The sequence below is a fragment of the Notamacropus eugenii genome, chromosome X, assembly GCF_028372415.1.
Source record: "Notamacropus eugenii isolate mMacEug1 chromosome X, mMacEug1.pri_v2, whole genome shotgun sequence".
Taxonomy (NCBI): domain Eukaryota; kingdom Metazoa; phylum Chordata; class Mammalia; order Diprotodontia; family Macropodidae; genus Notamacropus; species Notamacropus eugenii.
The window spans coordinates 72,991,592-73,011,425 of NC_092879.1; the positions used below are offsets into that span (position 1 = coordinate 72,991,592).

General features: G+C 51.3%; 1 protein-coding gene across 1 annotated transcript; it reads left to right on the plus strand.

The window, feature by feature from the left end:
• The first annotated feature begins 13,093 nt into the window (after positions 1-13,093).
• Positions 13,094-19,432, plus strand: LOC140515493 (uncharacterized). Its single transcript, XM_072626241.1, has 4 exons — positions 13,094-13,189; positions 15,221-15,262; positions 17,595-18,632; positions 19,256-19,432. The coding sequence occupies exons 3-4, from the start codon at positions 17,659-17,661 to the stop codon at positions 19,260-19,262; spliced, it is 981 nt and encodes a 326-aa protein (XP_072482342.1). The 5' UTR covers positions 13,094-13,189; positions 15,221-15,262; positions 17,595-17,658; the 3' UTR covers positions 19,263-19,432.
• Positions 19,433-19,834: the final 402 nt, after the last annotated feature.

A 19,834-nucleotide genomic window follows, 5' to 3' on the forward strand; every position in this document is an offset into this window, starting at 1 on the left:
GCCGTGTGTCTCCCTCTGAAGTGGACGGCCAGCAAGTCTCCCTAACTCTGCACTGCCCGTGGGCAAGCACTGGCTGCTCAGGGTTCAAGGGTGGGGAAAACAGGAGCGTCTCAGTGGGACCAGGCTACTGGCTGGGGCCTCCAGGCCTTTGCCTCGCACTGTCCATGTGTGCTCTCTTTTGTTTGGTGTGTACATCACTGCAGTGGTTGTTCGTCACCTGAATTACTGATAAAGTTCTGTGTTCATTGTAGTTTTCCTTTCTTTGCTGGTCCGTCCAATCAGAGGGTGTCACATACACTTCCCAGTTGAACACATGAGTGTCCTCTTCTAGATCCTAAGGTACAAGTGATTGTCTTGTAGTGAAAAACAGCTTCCTCAAAGGCTCTCCATCACCCTCACACAGACTTCATCTCAATGAGGCAGTGAAACTTCTGCCCACACAGGAGCTAGATGGCCGATTTTCTCTCATGTTGTCCTCCTCATGGGCTGGGCTGAGCTGTATGAATGTCCCTTTCAGTTCTCAAATTCCTTCATTTTCTGGGAAAAGAGACAACAATATCCATGCCAATAAGGACTTTCCCTGAAGGCTGCAGAACTGCAAAAGAAAGGGGAGCTCCTCTGATCTCTCTGATCTCTTCTGGTTTCCAGCCATCCCAGTCCATTGCTGTGACTTGGAAGCCCTCACCAGAGCCAGACAAGCCACTACTAAATAAGTGCAATCAGCCTTTAGTCTGGGCACATTTTCCTTCATCCAAGTGAATGTTGGACAGCTAAAAGTTTTCCTGGGGGAGGAAATCAGAGGGCAAGGCAGAGGCAACACAAAGAGATAGCCAGAATGGTTGCCAGATGGAGAAGCCTCTCATCAGCTTTGGCATCCCCAGCTCCCTGGTCACTCCTGACTGGGTTGGAGACAGCTAGGACATTGTCTTGCCTTAACAACAAATTCAGTACTCCAATACGTCCCCAGGTGCCTGTGCCACTGTCACACAATGGACCTTTTAGCCATCCAACCCTTCCCAAAGTAATGACCCAAATTCTAGGACAGTTTGCCTCCTGGAGCATCCCTCAGAGTCTCTTCACGCCCAGGGTTTTGCAGGGTGGGTCAGGGGCATTGACCTGTCACAGATCTGATTATATATCTCTATCTATCTGTCTATCTAGCTATCTATCTGTCTATCTGTCTGTCTATCTTTCTATCTATCTATTGGCCATCCCGATCTATCTATCTATCTGTCTGTCTGTCTATCTATCTATCTATCTATCTATCTATCTATCTATCTATCTATCTATCTATCTATCTACATCTTCGCCCCCAAAGGACTGTGACTCTTTTCTCTCCCTTACCTTACCCTCCAGCAGACCAGGGACCCACATGTCCCAGCCTGGGCAGTGACCACATACATGGTCATTGAATTAAACTTGTTCAGTTCTGCTCTCCTTTGCTCTAAAGCACATCCACCTTTCTGTCCTCCATCTGTTCTGTGCTAATTTGCAATCATTCAGTCATGCCACCAAAGGGTCCCTAAGGTCCAGGCCATGTGCGACTTGTATCCCCCACTATAGACTGTAGGTCTTTTGAGAACCAGTCCATGGGGATTGCCCACACACATTCCTGGTCTATTACTGTGGGAGGCATTGTCTCAGGGAGTCACCTGGGTCCCTAAAAGGTCATGTGACTTGCTCCAGGCCACCTCAGTCCCTTTGCCCTCCCTGGCCAGATGACTTTGGTAGCTGGGCCTTCTGGTATTCATTCAGGACCAAGTCATGTCTAAAGTCCCAGTTCCTGTGAAGACCTTCATTGGGACAGAACCTTTGGTTCTTTTGGTATTGTGCTTCTGTTTACTCCTGTGATGAGACGACTCACAGAACTGTCTGACCTGCTCAGAGCGCCAGAGCCTTACATCTCACAGAGAGAAGCAGAAGCCACAAGCCACCATCATTTAATACAGGCTCAGAACTCATCAAGGTAGAAGATTCACGGAAATCATTCCTATGAATCACTTTCACCCACACTGGCAAACTTGCCTACACGATGTACGCTGAAGTCTTTCAAGAAAGCTGGAAGCTGGAGTTCAGGTGGGACACCTTGGGAGGATTTGGGATCCCTCTGGCATTGCAATCAGGCTTGCCACCATGGGGCCAACATTCATAGGGTACAACCCGGAAATAACGAGCATGTTGCAAATGTTACCTGAGTAGTGGACTAGAGACATATATAAGAAAACAGCAGGGAGAGAGGGTTACAGTCAAAGATACTTTTTCCATTTGATGTAGTGGGGCGATCAGTGTGGAGAAGGTAACTTTTGAATAGGATTTTACAGGGTGGTAGGAATTGCACATGTGAAAGGAGGAGAGGGCAGGACAGGGAGAGGAATCCTGGCAGGGAGAACAAAGGCACAGAGGAGGTGGAAAAGAGCTGGGAGTGGTGGGTCCAAGAAAAGAGAGGTGACCATTTTGCCTGGAGCCTAGACTAGCTCAGTGGGGTGCCTGCGATAAGATAGGAAAGAAAAGGGAGTGCCAGATTGCAGAGAGCCTCGATTACCAGGAAAAGAGGTTGAGCTTCTTTGACTCAATTGTCCATAGGAAGCCATGGAAGGTTTTTGAGCAGAGCAAAGCCAATACCATTGATCATCATCATCAATGAAGATGAGTCTGGCATTGGCATGAAAGATACGTTGGATGGGGGAGAGAGTGGGCTCTTGCAGTAGTCCATGGGGAGCCCAATGAGAAGATGCACAGTCACAGCAGAAATAGAGAGGAGGAGACACATACAAGATTTCTGCAGCAGGGAGCTGGAATCAGTCAGAGTTGATACATGATGGGGATGTGAGAAGTGAGAGAGAAAAGAGCTTGATTAAAGATTTGAACAGGGGCCACTGGAAATTATAGTGAAGTCAGGAGATGCAGCTGCTTTATGGGAAAGATGCTGGGCTGGCTTGTGTGGTCAGTGACATGTCTGTGTCGTGATGTGCTGAAAACTGTTGGCTGTGTGGGGACGGAGCTCCGAAGAGAGGTCATCTGTGGGGAGGTGCTAGGTGAAGCTGGGGAGTGAGGAAGTTTCTCAAGGGACGAGTGTGGATGGAGGAAGGCTAGAGGCAGCACCTTAAGAGATCTGGAAGAGGATGATTTGCCCTACAGGGGAACCAAGACGCATCACTTGGGAGCAGTAGGATGAGAACCGGAAGGTGGTGTTGTCTATAAGGCCAGGGGATGGGGGAGAGTGATGATCCAGGGTGTGTCCAATGCTGCTTAGGGTTTCCAGAGAATGAGGACTGAGAAAAAGGCCATTTTACAGGAATTTGGAAAAGTGTGGAGATCTGTCTAATCTGATGCAAAGGGAAGTGAAGAGAACTAGGGGAACAGTGTGATGAGTTAACACGATACTTATCAAGGGAGAGAGAAGTACCTCAGACAGGCCCCAAACCTGGGAGTGAGGTAGAGATCCATTCTGAACCACATGTGTATGCCCGGACGTGGCTTCCCAGACGAGTCCAAAGTGTTTACATGCTATTTTTGCTGACAGTAGATACTTTCTGGGATTTCTGAGAAGGAGGGGAGCTATGATGATGGGTGGCCATGGACAGGGAGGAAATTATATTTTAATCATTGATATAAAGTAATTAACTGTCAGTTGTTATGAACCAGTTATTAGGCTTTCAATAAAACACTTTTTTTTCCTAAAAAGAAAAGACCCTACGGATAAGTTTTCCTGATTTTCAGCAATCTCTTCTGCTCTTTCCTTTTGTGTCTTTTAAATTATTATTTATTAGGAAATGGTGATCTGGGACACCATAGGGGAAGAGACATTGAGAGCAATGTCGGTTATGTAAAAGCAGAAAGAAGCAATTAAATTTTTTTTAAATTTTTAAAAGATCAGGCCATTAGCTTTGGTCATTAGAAGGTCATCAGTGAACTCTGGGAGAGCAGTTTCAGGAGAGCTTTGAGGGAAGAACCCAGAGGAGAGTGGCGAGTGAGCAAACTGAAACACTGAGGGAACATTGAGTCACCCTTTTGGAAGAGTTGGAAAATGAAAGGGACGAGAGATGTAGGATGGTAGAAAGGTCAAGGATGCAGTGTGTAGGGCACTTCCAATAGATATAACTTTAGATAATCTTTGCTTTAAGAAATATGCAAGTGATGTTTGTCAATAAGGTATTTCCTTCACAAACACATTTGGCTGAATTCAGGTTAAAATCTCATGCAAAGGACTTTTGATCTGAAGTCCCAGTCATGCCCACACAGAGGAACCAGTGAATCAAATATGTTGGTCTTAGCATCAGGGTGACGTGAAGGAAGCAGTTTGTGCATAGGGTAACTTTCTCCTGTGGACACTGACTGACCTGGGTGTCCCATGTTCCTGGACTCTCAGCATCTTGGGGATAATTATGTATCAAAATAGTCTTTACTCTTTACTTCCTTTTATAGAAATCCTCACCCAATTTGTCCCCATTACTGTGGATATATCCAGAGGTGTGCTGGAGCGGATTTAAAATTTTCATTGTGAATATCGATACTCTGGAAATTGGCAAACATTACATATCAGGGCACTATTTATTGTTTTGTTCAGGATCTAGGGTAAAGAGCGTGAAAGTAAGTAGGTTAGTTTAAATGCAGTTTAAACGTAAATCTCTGCACACATTCGCCCACCCCCCTCCCCAGGTGCCCGTTGTTAAATATTTACCAGCGCAATCCTGGATACATGTACTCATTGGAGGACAACTGAACACCTAGAAGTTGGAAGGTGGAATGTAGGGGATTTGGTTGTCTACAGGACCAGATTTGTTACAGAGCCGTTTCATTTTTTTTATGATTCTCATTTGGGGTTTTCTTGGCAGAGATCCTGGAGCAGTTTGCCATTTTCTTCTCCAGTTCATTTAGCAAATGAGGAAACTGGTTACAGGTTTCGGGACTTGCTCAGGGTAAGTTCCGGAGGCTGAATTTGAACTCACGGAGATGTCCCTTCGTAACTTCCTAACTCGAGGCTCAAGTAGAACACTCCCTGATTTCCCAGAGGGCCACATAGGTGCCTGAAAAAACCCTAGAGACCCCCCAGAGAGGGAAGGAGAAGAGTTTTGACTGGTTACAGGTGACGACGTGACTCTTCTGTGCTTTATTGGGCTACATAAAATCCATGCGATGCTCAGTGTATTCTTAGCCTCAGTACTTGCAAGGGACCAGAGGGCTCTCTCTGTGTTCTTCAGTGACCCAGACATGACTCAAATCCTGTTGCTCCCACAGAAAACCCTTGGTGGGCTTGTGACCCACACAAAGTGTGGTGAGTGAGAAGCCCTCAAGAACGAGTGCTGTCTGTGTGAAGGCAGACTTTCAGTTCAGGGGCAGTGTTGAAATATCTGTGAGCCACAATGTACTTCTTTCCTCTGGGGTAAAAAAGAAACTCCTGTTTAGTTTTGAAAGCCCTTCCCAACCTTCCTCTCCAGGGTCATTGGACATTCTTCCCCTTCTCGCACCCCAGCCAGACTGGTTCCCTGCCTGTTCCTCACTCCCAATATCCAGAAGAGTCTCCCCTCCATGTCTTTGCACTGGCTGTCTCCCAGGCCTGGTATGCCCTTCCTTCTCACCAGCACCTCCCAGAATCCTTGTCTTCCTTCGACCTGAAGTTCAAGCACCATCTTCAGCATGAGGCCTTCCCCGACTCCCCTCCCCCACCTTCCAGTTTCCCAACTACTCTCTCTCTTGCTCTGTATGTAAAGTCATTGCAGCTATAAGGCCGATGTTCTTTTTTTTTTTTTTCTTATATCTATCTTTGTCATCCCCATTGGCATGTAATGTCCTTGTGAGTAGGGATTGTATCATCTTCCTTACCAGAGCTCAGCACAGTGCCTGGCACTTAGTAGGTGCATCAGAAGGAATGGCTGGTTGATTTTAGATAAGGAGGTCGAATTTACTGATTACAGAAAAGAATATAGTACTCTAACTGTGTGATTGAAAAGAGGAAAATGATGTCCAGCACTCATGGTGTTGTACAGCCAGAAGGCCTGCCTCCCTTAGGCAAGGGCTCTCATTAAAAGGTGAGAAAACGGAGGCTCCTTAAAAAACCAAAGAGGTCAGTGTGCTGCCCCAGGTCCCCCAAGTGTTGGAGGCCGAAAGGGGTGGAAAACCCAGGCCTGTGGCTCCCAAGAGAGGAGAGGAAGCATCAGTGGGGCCCTTGTTACCTTCTAGGTGACCAGACAGGAGGAGTCCCCCAGAGCGTCCAGGTTCCCTTCCCCCAGAGGAGGAGTTCCCTGAGGGAGGTTTGCATTTCTTTTTTCTTTGCAGGGGCATGCCCCAGGGAAAATGGAAGTGCCTTCAGGGCAGGTCCTGTTTCCCTTCTGTATCTGGGTCCTTTTGTATCTGCCTGGTCCTGTGCTGGGCACCTGTGAGGGCAGCTTTTTACTAAATACGTAGATGGACAGAGCAACTAGCAAGGGGTGTGCCACTGGAGGGAAGGGGTTGGCTTCTGTTCAAACACGCTAGGACTTCTTCATCCCAATCCAGTCTGTTTTAAAGGGCATGTGAGCTCTGTGCCCCTCACCTCTGGCCCACAGGTGAGACTGCAGGAGCTACTTGCATCCAAATTCCTGGGCTGACTTTTCTGTTTATCATTTGACCAATCTAGAGCTCATTTTCCTCTCTGAAAATGAAGGGGTTTAAAAGATGATCATTTGGTCTCGTCAAGTTCTTGATCACAGGTTTCCAAACCCATTTGTCCTATTGCCCCCTTTTCATAAAATCACTGCTCAGGGAGCACTAGAAGTCTACTTTCTCTAAGCGTTAATGGTTTTCCTCTTTTTGCAAATATGCATGCTTTCCAAAAATACAAGTCACTTTCCTAAAAAAATGGTGCACATTAAATTTGATAATTTATTGCAAACTTGTGGGGTTTTCCTTGCATTGACATTTAGATGACACAGTATTACATCAGGTAGCATCATATTGTAAACAAGTCATCACATGCACATGTTCCTTCGGGTGTCTGCTGGACTTCCCACAATGTGCAATGACCTCCCCTGATTATACTTTCTTGTTAAGACTTGTCAGTGGACTTTACATTTTGCGTGTGTATTTGAAAAATGATGCAATCACTATGAGTATAATTCTGTTGGACAAGAGATGAATGATGTATGAATGACTTTTCAGATTTTTCTTCTGTTCTTTCCTTAGACTTCCCCTGACTTCTTATATTTTATTTAGTGCCCCCCCCCACCCCACCAAGTGCACCTGAGAATACTATTCACTTGGATCATTCCAGCACCCCCCAGGGGGTAGTCTCACCATCTTAGGGAAGGGGATCTATGATCTTATGCCTGACCTTGAGCAAGCCCCTCCCCCTCCCTGGGGCTCAGTTTCCTCTCCAGTAAAAGGAGACAGATTTGCTAGATGACCTTCCTCTTCCAGGCCTAAAACTACATTCTGCCTCTGCTGGGGGCAGAGATGCACCTCTGGCTCTCCCTCCAAGCCCCTCCAAGCCTGGAGGTGCCCCTCTGTCGTGCCCCACCCCTCCTCTCTCTCTGCCACTTTCTGGGCCCTCTCCTGAATCCCTTTATCCCTAGGAGGCAGAGCAGTCTCATTAATTTCCGTGCTTGGGAGCCCTGCAGGCAGGGTAGCTCTGAGGGCCTCCAGGGAGAGGTAGGCTTCGTTTCTCACCCTTCTCCATTCTCTCGGAGGGTGGGGGTGGGGCTAGGGGGTGGGGGGTGGTGGTGAAGGGCAGGGTCTGGGAGACTGAGCCCCAGAGGAAGTCTCTAGGACACTGTAGCCTCCATGGTTGTGTTTCATCCCAGCCCTGAGTGTGAGCTGACCTCTTGGGTCTCTCAGGCCTGGCCAGGCCTTTACCGCATATACAAATAGGCCCTTGACCTACCAGGACGAATGAGGAGCGGAGGTTTCTACAGGGTATTAGATTTGTGTGATGTAACATCACTAATTGTTATCTGATGAGGGAATTTTGTTCTGAGGTGATTCATGGAGACATAAGTCAAGAAGTTATTAATTAATGAAGTGCCTGGATTATCCCAGAGCTCCCAAAGTAATGGCAGACCAGATGGTGATCCAGAGGAGAGGTGGATGGTCTTGATGAACATCCCCCCCAATGGCCACACTACCAGCCCCAGCCCCCTCAAGTATCCAGAAGAGGGCCCATCCATCCAGGGCAGGACTTGGCCATTTTTAAAAATTGAAACACCCCTTGGCAGAGATCCTCCTTATTCTTCTTGCCTCTGCCACCTCCCGATTCACTGCTTACATGTCCTCTTGTTGAGAAACCAGGGGATGAACAGGCCAACAATACAGCTCTGAAGGAGGACCATGGGTTGAACACAGGTGAAAGGGGGAGATGCCCAGGACCTGTAAAGAGGGGCCTGCCTGGATACAGAAGGCAAAGCTCCAGTAACTTGTAGGAAACGTCTCCCAAACAACCAAATCTACTTACTTGGTCACTGTATTTTTCTCCTTTATTTGCGATTCTCAGTCAAAATTCTGTTTGGTACCCAGGTCCTGGTGAAAACCCATTCCTCTTTCCCACTCAGAGAGGCCTTTCTGCATCTTCACCTGCCTGCCTCTTCTGTGAGCCTAACAGTGAAGCAGCAGCACCACAGAGACTCCTGACTGGCCTCAGTAAGTTGAAGGGTGAGACACCACCCTTCCCTTCCTTGAACCCTAAGTCCTCACTACAAAAACTCCAGTGATTTCTTAGTGGAAAAAGAAATACTTGGCTCGAGGCAATGCTCTCCTCTCTTGTTCTGCCCAAGTTTATAGAGATTTGCTGGGTTTGTATGCACATGTATGGTAGTCTTCTTTCTGGTTCATTCTCCTTTGCTTACACAAAAATCCGGGGTTCCCTTTTTGGCTTTTTACAGGCTGTTCCAAATATCTTGGTGCAGGCCTGAGCTCTAATAACTCCAGATGACTGAGTGCTACAAGTTTTAAAAGATCATTTGATATTTTAAAGTTTCTTTTTTCTTTGTGAATTTTGGATACCAATTTTTTCATTTCAATTCTGACATGATGGGAGCCTCCTTCCAACTTGCATTGCGTTTAAAAGTTTCTGGATACTTTTTCAGATCCATGGACAGGTAAAGGGAGTTCTCTTACTTGGCCTCCTTGGTCACCTGATCTAGCTGTACTAGATTTTTTCTTGTGGGATCAGGTGAAAACTGTCGTATATTCATCAAAATTTTGTTCTATGGATTATCTTCAGGCTAGGATTACACATGGAATCTTTTCAGTCATTCAGCATCAGCTGATGGGAATTTTTAGAAAGTTTGAAAATGAGTTAATGTCTAGCTAATGATAATAGTTAAGTAGAATTTTCACAAGAAACAGCAATATTTTAAAAGTTAAAGTTATGTTCCAAGTGTTGTTTTTCCTGATTTTGTGACATTGCTAGTCTCTGAATCAGCTTTCCCATTACATTCATGTGTTTTTAGTGATGACACATTTCTACTCTCATTCTTAAAATCCAGGAGGTTGTGCCAAAGCAGACAGGAGAAGGATCCTGCAATCGATTATTGAGAATGAACAAAGACATTGAAATGCAGAGTGAAGAATCCCATAGCAGCCAGGCAGATGTTGAGAAGAAGGTTGGCCCTACGCAAAACCAGATGGCAGAGAAGCAAGGACCAGGTGTCTCCTCCAAAGAGAGAAATCCAGGAAGCCAGGCGGCAGCTGCCACATCTGAGGTCCAGGCAGAAGAGGAAGCCCAGGGAGCTGCTGCAAACCCTGGCCCGGCACCTAGGCCAAAGCCTGATGTGTTTTCTTACCATCCTGAAATCTTCATGGGGCCCAAGAAAAGCAGGAGAATGTATGACAGGAAAGGCAGGCTGATTTGCAATGGTATCGATTTGTGTGATTGCCTGCAGGTTGATTGTGCTGGCTGCTTCTACCCATGCCCCAGATGCAGCTCCAGGAAATGTGGGGTCAAATGCCGCCAGAATCGCAAGTGGGTTTATGACAAGGTGGAGGATGAATCTGGCAATCTAGTCAGTGCCTTCCCCTTTGACATTCCTGAATAAGGTCCTGGCGACACTTGGCTCCGTTTTCTTAAGAGTGTTGAATTGGCTTTTTGAGAATGCGTTTCAGGGCAGGGGCAAAGAGTTGCAACGGTCCTAGTGACAACTCATCATTCCAGCCTCAGCAAACAACAACATCCTCCCCCAAACGATTCCATCGTTTTAGGACTTTTATTTTTGCATAGAAATGAGAATAAGTCATTCCCAACCTGTTGTCTTTCCAACTTCAGTTGCCACCTCAGCCAGGTCAGACGGGTCTTCAGATTTTGAGAAGAGAAAGGAGATTGAGTCCCTGAAGGCAGGAGTTTACTCTTTTTCGTGTTATCATTAGTGCTTGGTGGTTAAAAAAACCCAATTTCAGTGTTAACTGCTGCTGAATGTGATCATCAGATCATATCCACCAACTGGTGGCAGATATTTGCTTGTGACCGTTTTATTTGTTCTTACGTTGTTGTATTTTGTATTCTTTCTGACTTCTCCACTCTAACCTTTCATGTTCGGTGATAGTCCAGAAACTGTGAAACTCTTCAGATGTCTTCATAGACAAAATGGATAGGTCTCGTTCGAGTAATAGCATTGAAAGACAAAAAAAAATAAAAACCATTTTGAATTCAAAGCTCGTTTCTCATGTCAAAGAATTCCCTTCAGTTCAGAATCCAAGCCCGACTCTCGACCACCGTATCCAATGGGGTACAGCTGTGCAGGTAGGCACAACAATAGGGCAAAGGTAGGAAAGGTATGCCAACAAGACTCCAAAAAGGAGTCACAATGAGCCAGATGTGACTGGAAATGAGTGAACAAAAAATAAGGACATTCAGATGTGGCAGTGGCTAGAGCCCTGAGCCTGGAGTCAGGAAGACTCATCTTCCTGGATTCAAATTGGGCCTCAGATAACTTTCCAGCTGTGTGCCCTGGGCAAGTCATTTCTCTGCGATTGCCTCTGTTTCTTCATCTTTACAATGAGCTAGAGAACCAAATGGCAAACCACTGCAGTATCTTTGCACGTTGCTTTGGTTGTCTGCTGGACTTCCCATAACATGCACTGCCCTGGCCTGCTGACCCTTGCTTGTTAAGAATTTTCAGTGGAGCTGATATTTTGTGTGTGTGTGGGTATTTGAAAAAGGATGTAGGCAACAGATGAAAGTCGTATGAGTAATTTTTAAAAATTTTCTTCTTTTCTCTCTTCATGCTTCCCCTGCTCCCTTCTATTTTATTTAATGCCCCCCAAATGCACCTGAAGACGCTGCCATCGTCTTGGGTCATACCAGCACCCCCCCCCCCGGGGGGTAGTCTCACCATCTTAGAGAAGGGGATCTCTGAACTTACTCCTGACCTTGAACAAGTACCTCGCCCTCCCTGGGCCTCAGTTTCCTCCCCTGTAAAAGGAGGTAGCTTTGTTAGATGGCCTTCCTCTTCCAGCCCTAACTCCATCTCACCCACGCTGGGGGCAGAATAGCTCCTATGGCTTTCCCTGCAGAGGGAATGTGTGATTTCATAGGATGTCATTTACATATTATGCGTTACGGACTGACACATAAATAATGCATACTGGATGAAGGGGTGAAAAGTTGTGAGCTCGGGTGATTGGTGGAGGCCCAGGTGGGAAAGGTGAGGGACAGGGACTTGAATGCCCAGGGCCTAAAAGAGTGCCAGCCCCATGGTCAGTGCCTAATGCAGGAGGTGCACCCAGTGTGTTTCCCAACCATCGCAAGGAACTGGCAAGCAGGCTGCACAGAATGCCTCCTGGGCTGCTCTTTAGAGGTGCAGGATCTGGGTTGAAATTTGGCGTCTGTGAGCAAGGGTCAGTCCTCCCCCTCCTTGAGCCTCAGTTTCCTCCCCAGTGGGTGCTGTTGGTCCTCCCTTCTGGAAGAGGACCATGACAGCAGGGAGGTGACGCCACGAGTTGCAAGTGAGAGAGGGCTGGTCAAGGTCCCCAGCCTCACTTCTCCCCAGACCCATCCGGGTTCAGTGGGGAGAGATACATCAGGAAGACTGCAGATGGCCCCCATAGTGCCTTGGACACAGCAGGCACTCTGTGATTGTCCGTGATTCTGACTCTAATTCAAGCTGAGCTCCTCCAGAAGACCCCCTCCCCCAGGGATCCCAAAGTCTCCTTCCTTCACCCCTGCTGGCTCCCTTTCCTTGCTCCCAGACCTTCCATGGAGGGGAGGGCTTTGCCCACTCCACCCCTGCTGTAAAGGGTGTCCTGATCACAAAGCACTGGTCTGGCCCCAGCTGCACGTTGGTGAGCACTACTTATTGATCAGTTCATGGACTGGCTTCCTGATCTCGTTCCCCCCCTCCCCTGCCCAACCGCCCCCTGCCTTCGCAGTTCCCGCCCTTTCCTGGCAGGGACCCTGGGGCAAACACCTACGGGGGTTACAGTTTAGGGCTGGACTCGAACTCTGCACCTCCTGCCCTGCCCCGCCCCCTTACTACCGCCCATGCCACCCCCTCAGTAACGCGATGCCTGCGCCCTGGGTTTTCCCACCCAGAGCCTGGGAGTCTGGCAAGCCTCTGGTTGGGTTCCTAATCTGGGAAGTGCGGGACACCACTGGGCCTCAGCTGCCACTTGGGTAAGATGGGGTCTACCAATCCCAGGGCCCCCTGGGCTCCTCCCGGGGCTCAGTTTCCCCACGTGTAAGGGGGGTGGAGGTAGGGAGGCTGCCAAAAGGGGCCCTGGAGAATGCTGGCATCCATGCCCCACCTCTGGGACGCTAAGCCAGCGCCTCCCTTGCCTGTAAAAGGCGCCTGTGGGAGGCCCCTTCCAGGCCCCAACCCCATCTTGTGCCTGTTGGCGGTAGAGCAGCGCCTGGAGCTCCCCTTCCTCCCCCAGGGTGCCCCTGTGGGTGGCCAAGCCCTCCCCTGGCGCCCCTCGCCCGTCTGCCCTTCCCCTCTCAACCCTGCCCCTCTGAACCCTTCCCCTCTCAACCCTTCCCCTCTCAGGCCTTCCCCTCTCAGCCCCGCCCGTCTCAGCCCCGCCCCTCTCAGCCCTTCCCCTCTCAGCCCTGCCCCTCTCAACCCTGCCCCTCTCGGCCCCGCCCCCTCTCAGCCCCGCCCCCTCTCAGCCCCGCCCCCTCCTCCCCTGCATCGCATCCTGCCATCCCTAGGGGGCAGAGCAGGCTCCTTCCTTTTGTGCTTGGGAACAGTTGAAGCAGGGAGTCCCTGAGGGCCTCCTGGGAGAGGTAGGCCTCGTTTCTCCTCCTTGGTCGTCCTCGGTGGGGGGCCATGGCGCAGGTGTGGGGGGGCCGAGGGGCTGGGGCCTGCGGTGCCCGGTTTCTCATCCATCGCCATCCTGGGGGGCGCTGGGCGTGTCTGGGGGCCGAGCCCCGGGAGGCCGCTTTTCTCACGCTTCCCCATCCTCGGTTGGGGGGAGCAATGGCAGGGGGTGTGGAGGAGGGGCAGAATGCAGCTAGGCCTCGTTTTTTGTCCTCCATCTTTGGGAGGGCCAAGGGGTGGGGGTGGGGGTGGGGGTCATAGCCCCTGTTGGCCTCGTGTCTCATCCTGCGCCATTCTTTGGGTTGAGGGAAGGCCAGTGGGCGGAGATCTGAGGGGAAGGACGTAGGCTGCTAGGCCTGGATTCTCAGCCTGCGCCATTCTCTGGGCGGGCCCACTGGCGCGGGGGTCAGGGCGGGAGTTTGGGGGGGCAGAACCCCGATAGGCCTCCTTTCACGTCCTGCTTCCTTGGGGTTCCGAACCGACCCCAGCAGCCCTGGTTTCTCATCTCTCTCCATGCCCTGGGTGGGGCAGATTCGGGGGCCTGGGGGGGCCAGAGCCCCGGTAGGCCTCGTGTCTCATCCTTCGCCGTATTTTGGGTGGCGGAGGGGGCCAATGGGCGAAGGTCTGTGGGGGGCAGAACCCAGTCGTCTGCACTTGTCATCCTTGGCCATCCTGTGGGGCGGGTGCAATGGGTAGCGGTCTGGGGGAGGCATTCCCCGGTAGGCGTCCTTCCTCACCCTTCTCCATGCTCTGGGGGCTAAGACGTGTGGAGTCTGGGGGGTGGAAGCCCCAAAGGCCGCTTGTGGGGGCCCTGAAGCCTGGATGGTTGTGTTTTCTCCCGTGACTGACTTCCAGGAGCCGCTGCCCCGGGCCCCTCGCGCCTGGCGAGGCCTCACCCAATGGCCATCTACCACCTTGGACAACCGGGAATGGGGTGGTGGGGGGGGGGCAGTGTCTACAGGGCATTCTGCTGAGAGATAGTTAATGTAACCAGATGTTGTGCTATGAGGTTATTTTTCTTCAGTTGTTATGTAAATGAGCTTTCTCGAAGGGCTGAGGACTGCATTTAAGTGAATCGTGGAAAACTAGGTGGAAATGTTATTTACTGATTAATAAGGAAGGAGTTAAGAGACCCCTGGATCGCCCTAGTTCTTGAGGTGACGCTAGTGGCCCACAACTGGTCTGTTGCTGCACAGGAGGGGAGGCCCTAGCTGGTGTCCCTGTCTGGGGGCTTATCTCTCCCTCCCCCAACCTATCCCCAAGAGCTTGCTGCCAAGAGCCCCCTGAAATAGCCACGTTCCTGCTGGGACCTAAGACTGTGTAGGGGGCGCTGGGGAAGGCCCATCCTTCCAATGCCAGGGCAGGGAGAGATGGACTGATCGTCCTGCCACCAGACCTGATCCCCCATTCCTCTCGATCTGCCCAATCAAAGGCAGACAGAACATTGAAATGAGAATCAGGAGATCTGGGTTCTGACCCCTATGCAGAGATAAAAGAGACCTGTGAGATCAAGGATCGTGTTTATCCTCTAAGGGCCTCAGTTTCCCCTTGTAGAAAACGAATCACTGGGACTCAGTGTTCTCTGAGCGAACAAAGTGGTACCTTAGAACCCAAAGAACTGGGGACTGAGCAGTGTGATTAATGGGCATCGGGGAGCTGAACGTTTGGAATCACTGATGTCTTCTGAAGACATAGGTTTTCCCTTTCCTTACGAGAGGTCAGGTGGCATCCTCCAGCAGGATGTAAGCTCTCTGAGGGCCAGAAGGGTTTTCTTCCTCTCCGTGGCTTCCCTAGCCTAATTAGGCCAGTGCCTGCCACCGACAGAAGAGGCACCGTCCGCACGGAGAGGCGGCCAGGAGAGTGAGCACTCCCGGCCATTGGCCCCTCTGTGGCGCCTCACCCTGGGAAACACGCTAGGTCAGGGGAGCTCCCTCTCGTCACTCTCCTGGTTTGGCGGAAACCCCACTCGGTAACCCCCGTGTCTCTTTTTGTTCCAGGTTTGTCCAGGACCAAGACTTAGCTGGTGGAAGGCTCCAAAGGCAAGTGACCCATAGCAATTAAAGCCCAGATGCAGTGGGTGGCAAGACCCGGCCCAGGGCTGTTGGTGTCTGCAGCCATTCAGACTGCCCTGGCCAGGCCTTCCTCTTTTCCCTCCAGGTCCTAGCGAGCTCTCTGCTTTGTCGGGAGGCCCGAGGGACAGTCTCGGTGTGAGCCTAGCTCCCGTCTGGGCTCCTGTCTTGAAACCCCGTGCAGGGGCTTGTGCCTCTGAGCCTCTCTGACCAGGTTGGACCCTGCTCACTGCATCGGGGTGGCGGGGGTAGGGGGCGCTTAGTCAGCCTCTGAGCATCCAAGTGCAGGGGCCCGGATGAAAGGGATGGGGCCTTTCTGCAGAGAGGCAGGGTCTCCGTGACCACTGGCCTTGGCAGGTCTTCTTGGCCGCTTTTGGGTCATGTACGCCAGGGCCAGTCTGTTGAGGTCCATGTAGCCCTTGTTAGAATAAGCTTGTTTCTCACCCAAAGAGGAAGGGAATGCTAAATGGCCCTTAGGAGTGTCAAGTTAGGGAGCCTTGTTTCCAGCCTCACCTTTGTAAACATTGTCCATTCTCTTTATCCCTCTGGACTTAATGGCCACAAACCCAGGGAAGGAGAAAGGAAAGGGATCAAGCCTTTATTCTCACCTGCAACAGGCCAGACTCTGTGCTAAAGTGCTTTCCAGGTAAATAGCTCATTTGCTCTTTACCAAAACCCTGGGAGGTAGGTGCTATTCTCACTCCCATTTTACAGTGGAGCAAAGCGAGCCTGGTCTGGGGCAGCACAGCTCTCAAGTGCCTGAGGCCAGCTCTGGCCTAGGGTTTTCCCGGGGTTGAATGCTGGTGTTTTTGAAGGAAGAGATACCTCGTTTAACCAGGCAGTGACAAAATGGCCCTGCCTGTCCCTCTACACCTTTTCTTTCCCCAGCTGGGGATGTAAATGAAATTGGCTCATCTTTTGTCAGGTGATACCCACCATGCCCCGTTCAGTCCCCCACTGGAAACACCACCTTGTTCAAACCTGTTGCCTGCATTGAACACACCACGTAAATCTGCTGTCTGACCACACGCCCTGAAGCTGATCTCAGTGAAGAAATAGAGCATTTCCCCCCATTTGGTATCACCCCTTTCCATCCTCCCATCCCTGAGTACAAGCTCTCCTTTAAAACAGGTCAGTTTGGTCTCACAGCTCCACTGCCCCTATCCGTGGGTCACACCTTGTTCAGGCTACTAGCACTCAGGAGGCCCTGAGGCCAGGGGCCTCAACCTCCAGTACAAAGGTTTCCCTGAAGGCCCAGTTGACTGAGAAAAGCTCAAAGCAGCATTCTCTCCCTTGCAAGCTATTGTTTCTTCTGATCCGCATTTCCCAATTCCACATGAATGTGGTTTGGGCTTCCCCCACCTCAGGGCACTGTGTGGACTCTGCATCTCAGCAAATCTCTAAGATTCTAATTGCAGAGAAAGTGCCAGACTCCAGAGGGAGGAGTAAGGGGAGTTTTCTCACCTGGGAGCTCAGTAAGGCTAGGAGAGGACAGCTGCAGCCCCTAACCAGCCTGCCTGGAGAGGGGTCCCTTTCCTCATCTGAAAACGACCTCTTCGTCTCCTTTGGCCTCAGTTGCAGGAGATCAGGTCCTGCCTGCCCTTCCTCTGTGGCGGTGACGGCTGAGAAACTTCGTGTACTGTAGGCCATCTGGCCCTCTCCAGCCCAGTGGTTCTGCTTTCCACAGGAGGGAAGCTGAGGGGCTGGGGACCGTGGGGAGGGAGGACTCCCAGGCTAGGCTTTCTCCCCACCTCGTCCCACCTTGCTCCAGCTCTGATGGCTGTGGTGTGCCTTCCTGGGAAGAGGGTGAAAGAAATGTTGCTTGAAATGGCCACAAATGGAGGGGAGTTTGTAGGCCACAAGAGCTGGGCTTCCAGAAGACCAGGGCCAACGGATGTGGCGATGTCCTGGACGGCTTGAAGGAAGGCGATAGTTGAGAAGGAGGAAGAGAAAGGAGCAAGAGGTTGGACTTTCCAGCCATGGCTGGTGACCCAAGCTGGGGAGCCAGGCTGACAAGGGGTACATGGATAGACCCAAAGGCAGAGGAGATTTGTGGAGAGGACAGGCCACCGTTTCAGGCCTTAGGGTCAGCTGCTTTGATAGTCCTGGTACAGGTCGGGGAATGAGAATGGGTGAGGGGGGACAGAAGAAGCAAAGGGGACACAGGAGATCCGGCCTGGGCCAGGCTTGTTTGCTCCTTTCAGGGGCCCTCCTCAGTCTGCTTTCCCCCATCGTCCTCCCTCCTTTGGGGGGTTGCTGAAGGTTGCTCCTAGTGAGCCTAGGTGCCTACTGTCGTTCCCAGGGTCACGCAGCGGCATCCAAGAGCGCCCGAGGCAGCAAGAGAAGCTGCCTTGCAGTGAGCGAAAATGAGTACGTGTTCTCGGTTGTCTAAGAAAAAGAAGGAGAAGGCTGCGAGTGTGGAGACCCAGGAGGTCAGAGAAGAGCATGAGGTGAGAGTTGAGGCTGAGGAGAGTGCAGGAGTGGAGAAGAAGGCGCCTTGTGGAGAAGTACCAGGCAGCTGCAGTGGTGCATCAGGTCCCAGTGGTAGCAGTGCCACCTCCGCTGTCCAGATTGGCTCGAGCGTCCAGATGGCATCCCCAGTGCAGATCAGCCCAGGTAGTCAGGTCGGCTCCAGCGTCGACCCTGGCACCATTGTCCAGGTGAAGTCCCGCGGCCGCGGGCGCCCCAGACGCCGTGGGCTCGGGGGCTCTGCCCTCACCAGGGGAGGCCTGCTGCACGAGCAGAGGCAGAGCAGCCCCCCTGACCTGACTGCCCTTGATGTCCAGATCAGTGAGCAGGAAGAGATCATCCCCCGTGGGCGAAGCCGAGGCCGCCCGCGTGGCAGCCGTGGGCGTGGTGTGCGTGGGCGCGGCAGCCGTGGGCGTGGGCGCGGCAGCCGTGGGCGTGGGCGCGGCAGCCGTGGGCGAGGCCGCCCCCGTGGTGGAGGCAGCTCCCGGGGCCAAGCCTACCCCCATGGCCAACCCAGCCCCTACAGCCATGCTGGATCTCAGGCTCAAGCAGGGCCCAGTGATGAAGGCAGGCCAGATGACCAGGCCAGGCCCACTGACCAAGCTGGCCCCCGCTCAGCTCAGCCACCTGGGAGGCTCCCACGTGGCAAGAAAGACATGAGGAAATACGACGAGAGAGGCAGGCTGATCGTGAATGGAGAAGACCTCTGCGACTGCCTGCAGAGAATGTGCGTGGGCTGCTTCTACCCGTGCCCCGAGTGCCAGTCCACCAAGTGTGGGCCCACCTGCCGCTGCAACCGAGAGTGGGTTTACGAGGACATTACCGACGAGGGTGGAGAAGTCTTCAGCACCTTCCCGTTTTCCCATGCCAAGTAAGGGCCCGAGCCCCACCTGGCTCTCTGTGTCTCTGTGTCTCTGTGTCCGTGTGTCTCTTCTTCTTGGCCCAGCGTCACTGCCTGGACAAGGAGCTGGGTTGGCAATCTGCACTCCTGCGGGCTCCCTAGCCGCATTGCCGTGAGCACCCCACGACCTTGCCCACACGTTTCTCCCAGATGCCTTTACTCTGAGGCCACATGCAGCTGAAAAACACAAGGCCTTCCACACGTACGGCATCCCAAGTGGCCATTCTGCTGGAGATTTCCTACTGAAGTCTCTCCTAACGCTGGTGTTTGGAACTTGTCTTCCACAGAAGGTGCAGTGTCATTCCTACCCTGCCCCTCTTCCTGCTTCAGGTGTCCCTAGAGCCAGGCCAGAGTTCTTCTCCAGGTTCCTCCAAGTCTCTTTCGTTTTTCCGTTAATGCTAGATCACAAAGAACAAAGACAAAATCTTCTCCCCCCCCCCCCCCCCATGTATGCGTTGTCATGTCTGCACGGCCATGTATGTGTCTCTTCTATCTTGTGTCTGTGTTGTTTTGGTTTTGGTTCTGTGGTTCTAGAGTTGAACTCTGACAACTACCACTCGCCTCACTCCTTTTTTGCTCTCATCTTGTTGCAGGTATTAAAGGAGCCTGGATTCTCCTGGGACTCTCCTCAGAGTCTCTCTTCTGCAGCTTATGGAGTGGAAAAATATATACAAATATCTTTAAGATAATTACCATATCCCAGAGCAGAAGAATATATATTGTTAAAGTGAAAGCAGATGAAAAAGAATAAAAAATATTTGTGAAGTTAATTTATCGTTGCTTTCATTTGAGAACAGCAGGCAGGGAGGATGTACCTTCTCTGTTCCAGTCACTGGGCTGAACTGTGGAGAGCCAAGGGCAAAGCTCAAACAGTCCCTGCCCTCAAGCGGTTTCCTTTCAGCCCCTGCTGGCATCTGGCAGATGGAGAAGGGCGCTGTGGCGTTGATCCAGCCTGCCCAGCTGCCCCTCTCTGTTCATTCCCCAGAATGAGTGGCAGAGACTGCTAATCTCTCTCCAGGGCAACACGCACACAGACACACACACACACGCACGCACACACACACACACACACACACACACACACAGAGAGAGAGAGAGAGAGAGAGAGAGAGAGAGAGAGAGAGAGAGAGAGAGAGAGAGAGAGAGAGAGAGAGAGAGAACACAGGCGAGGG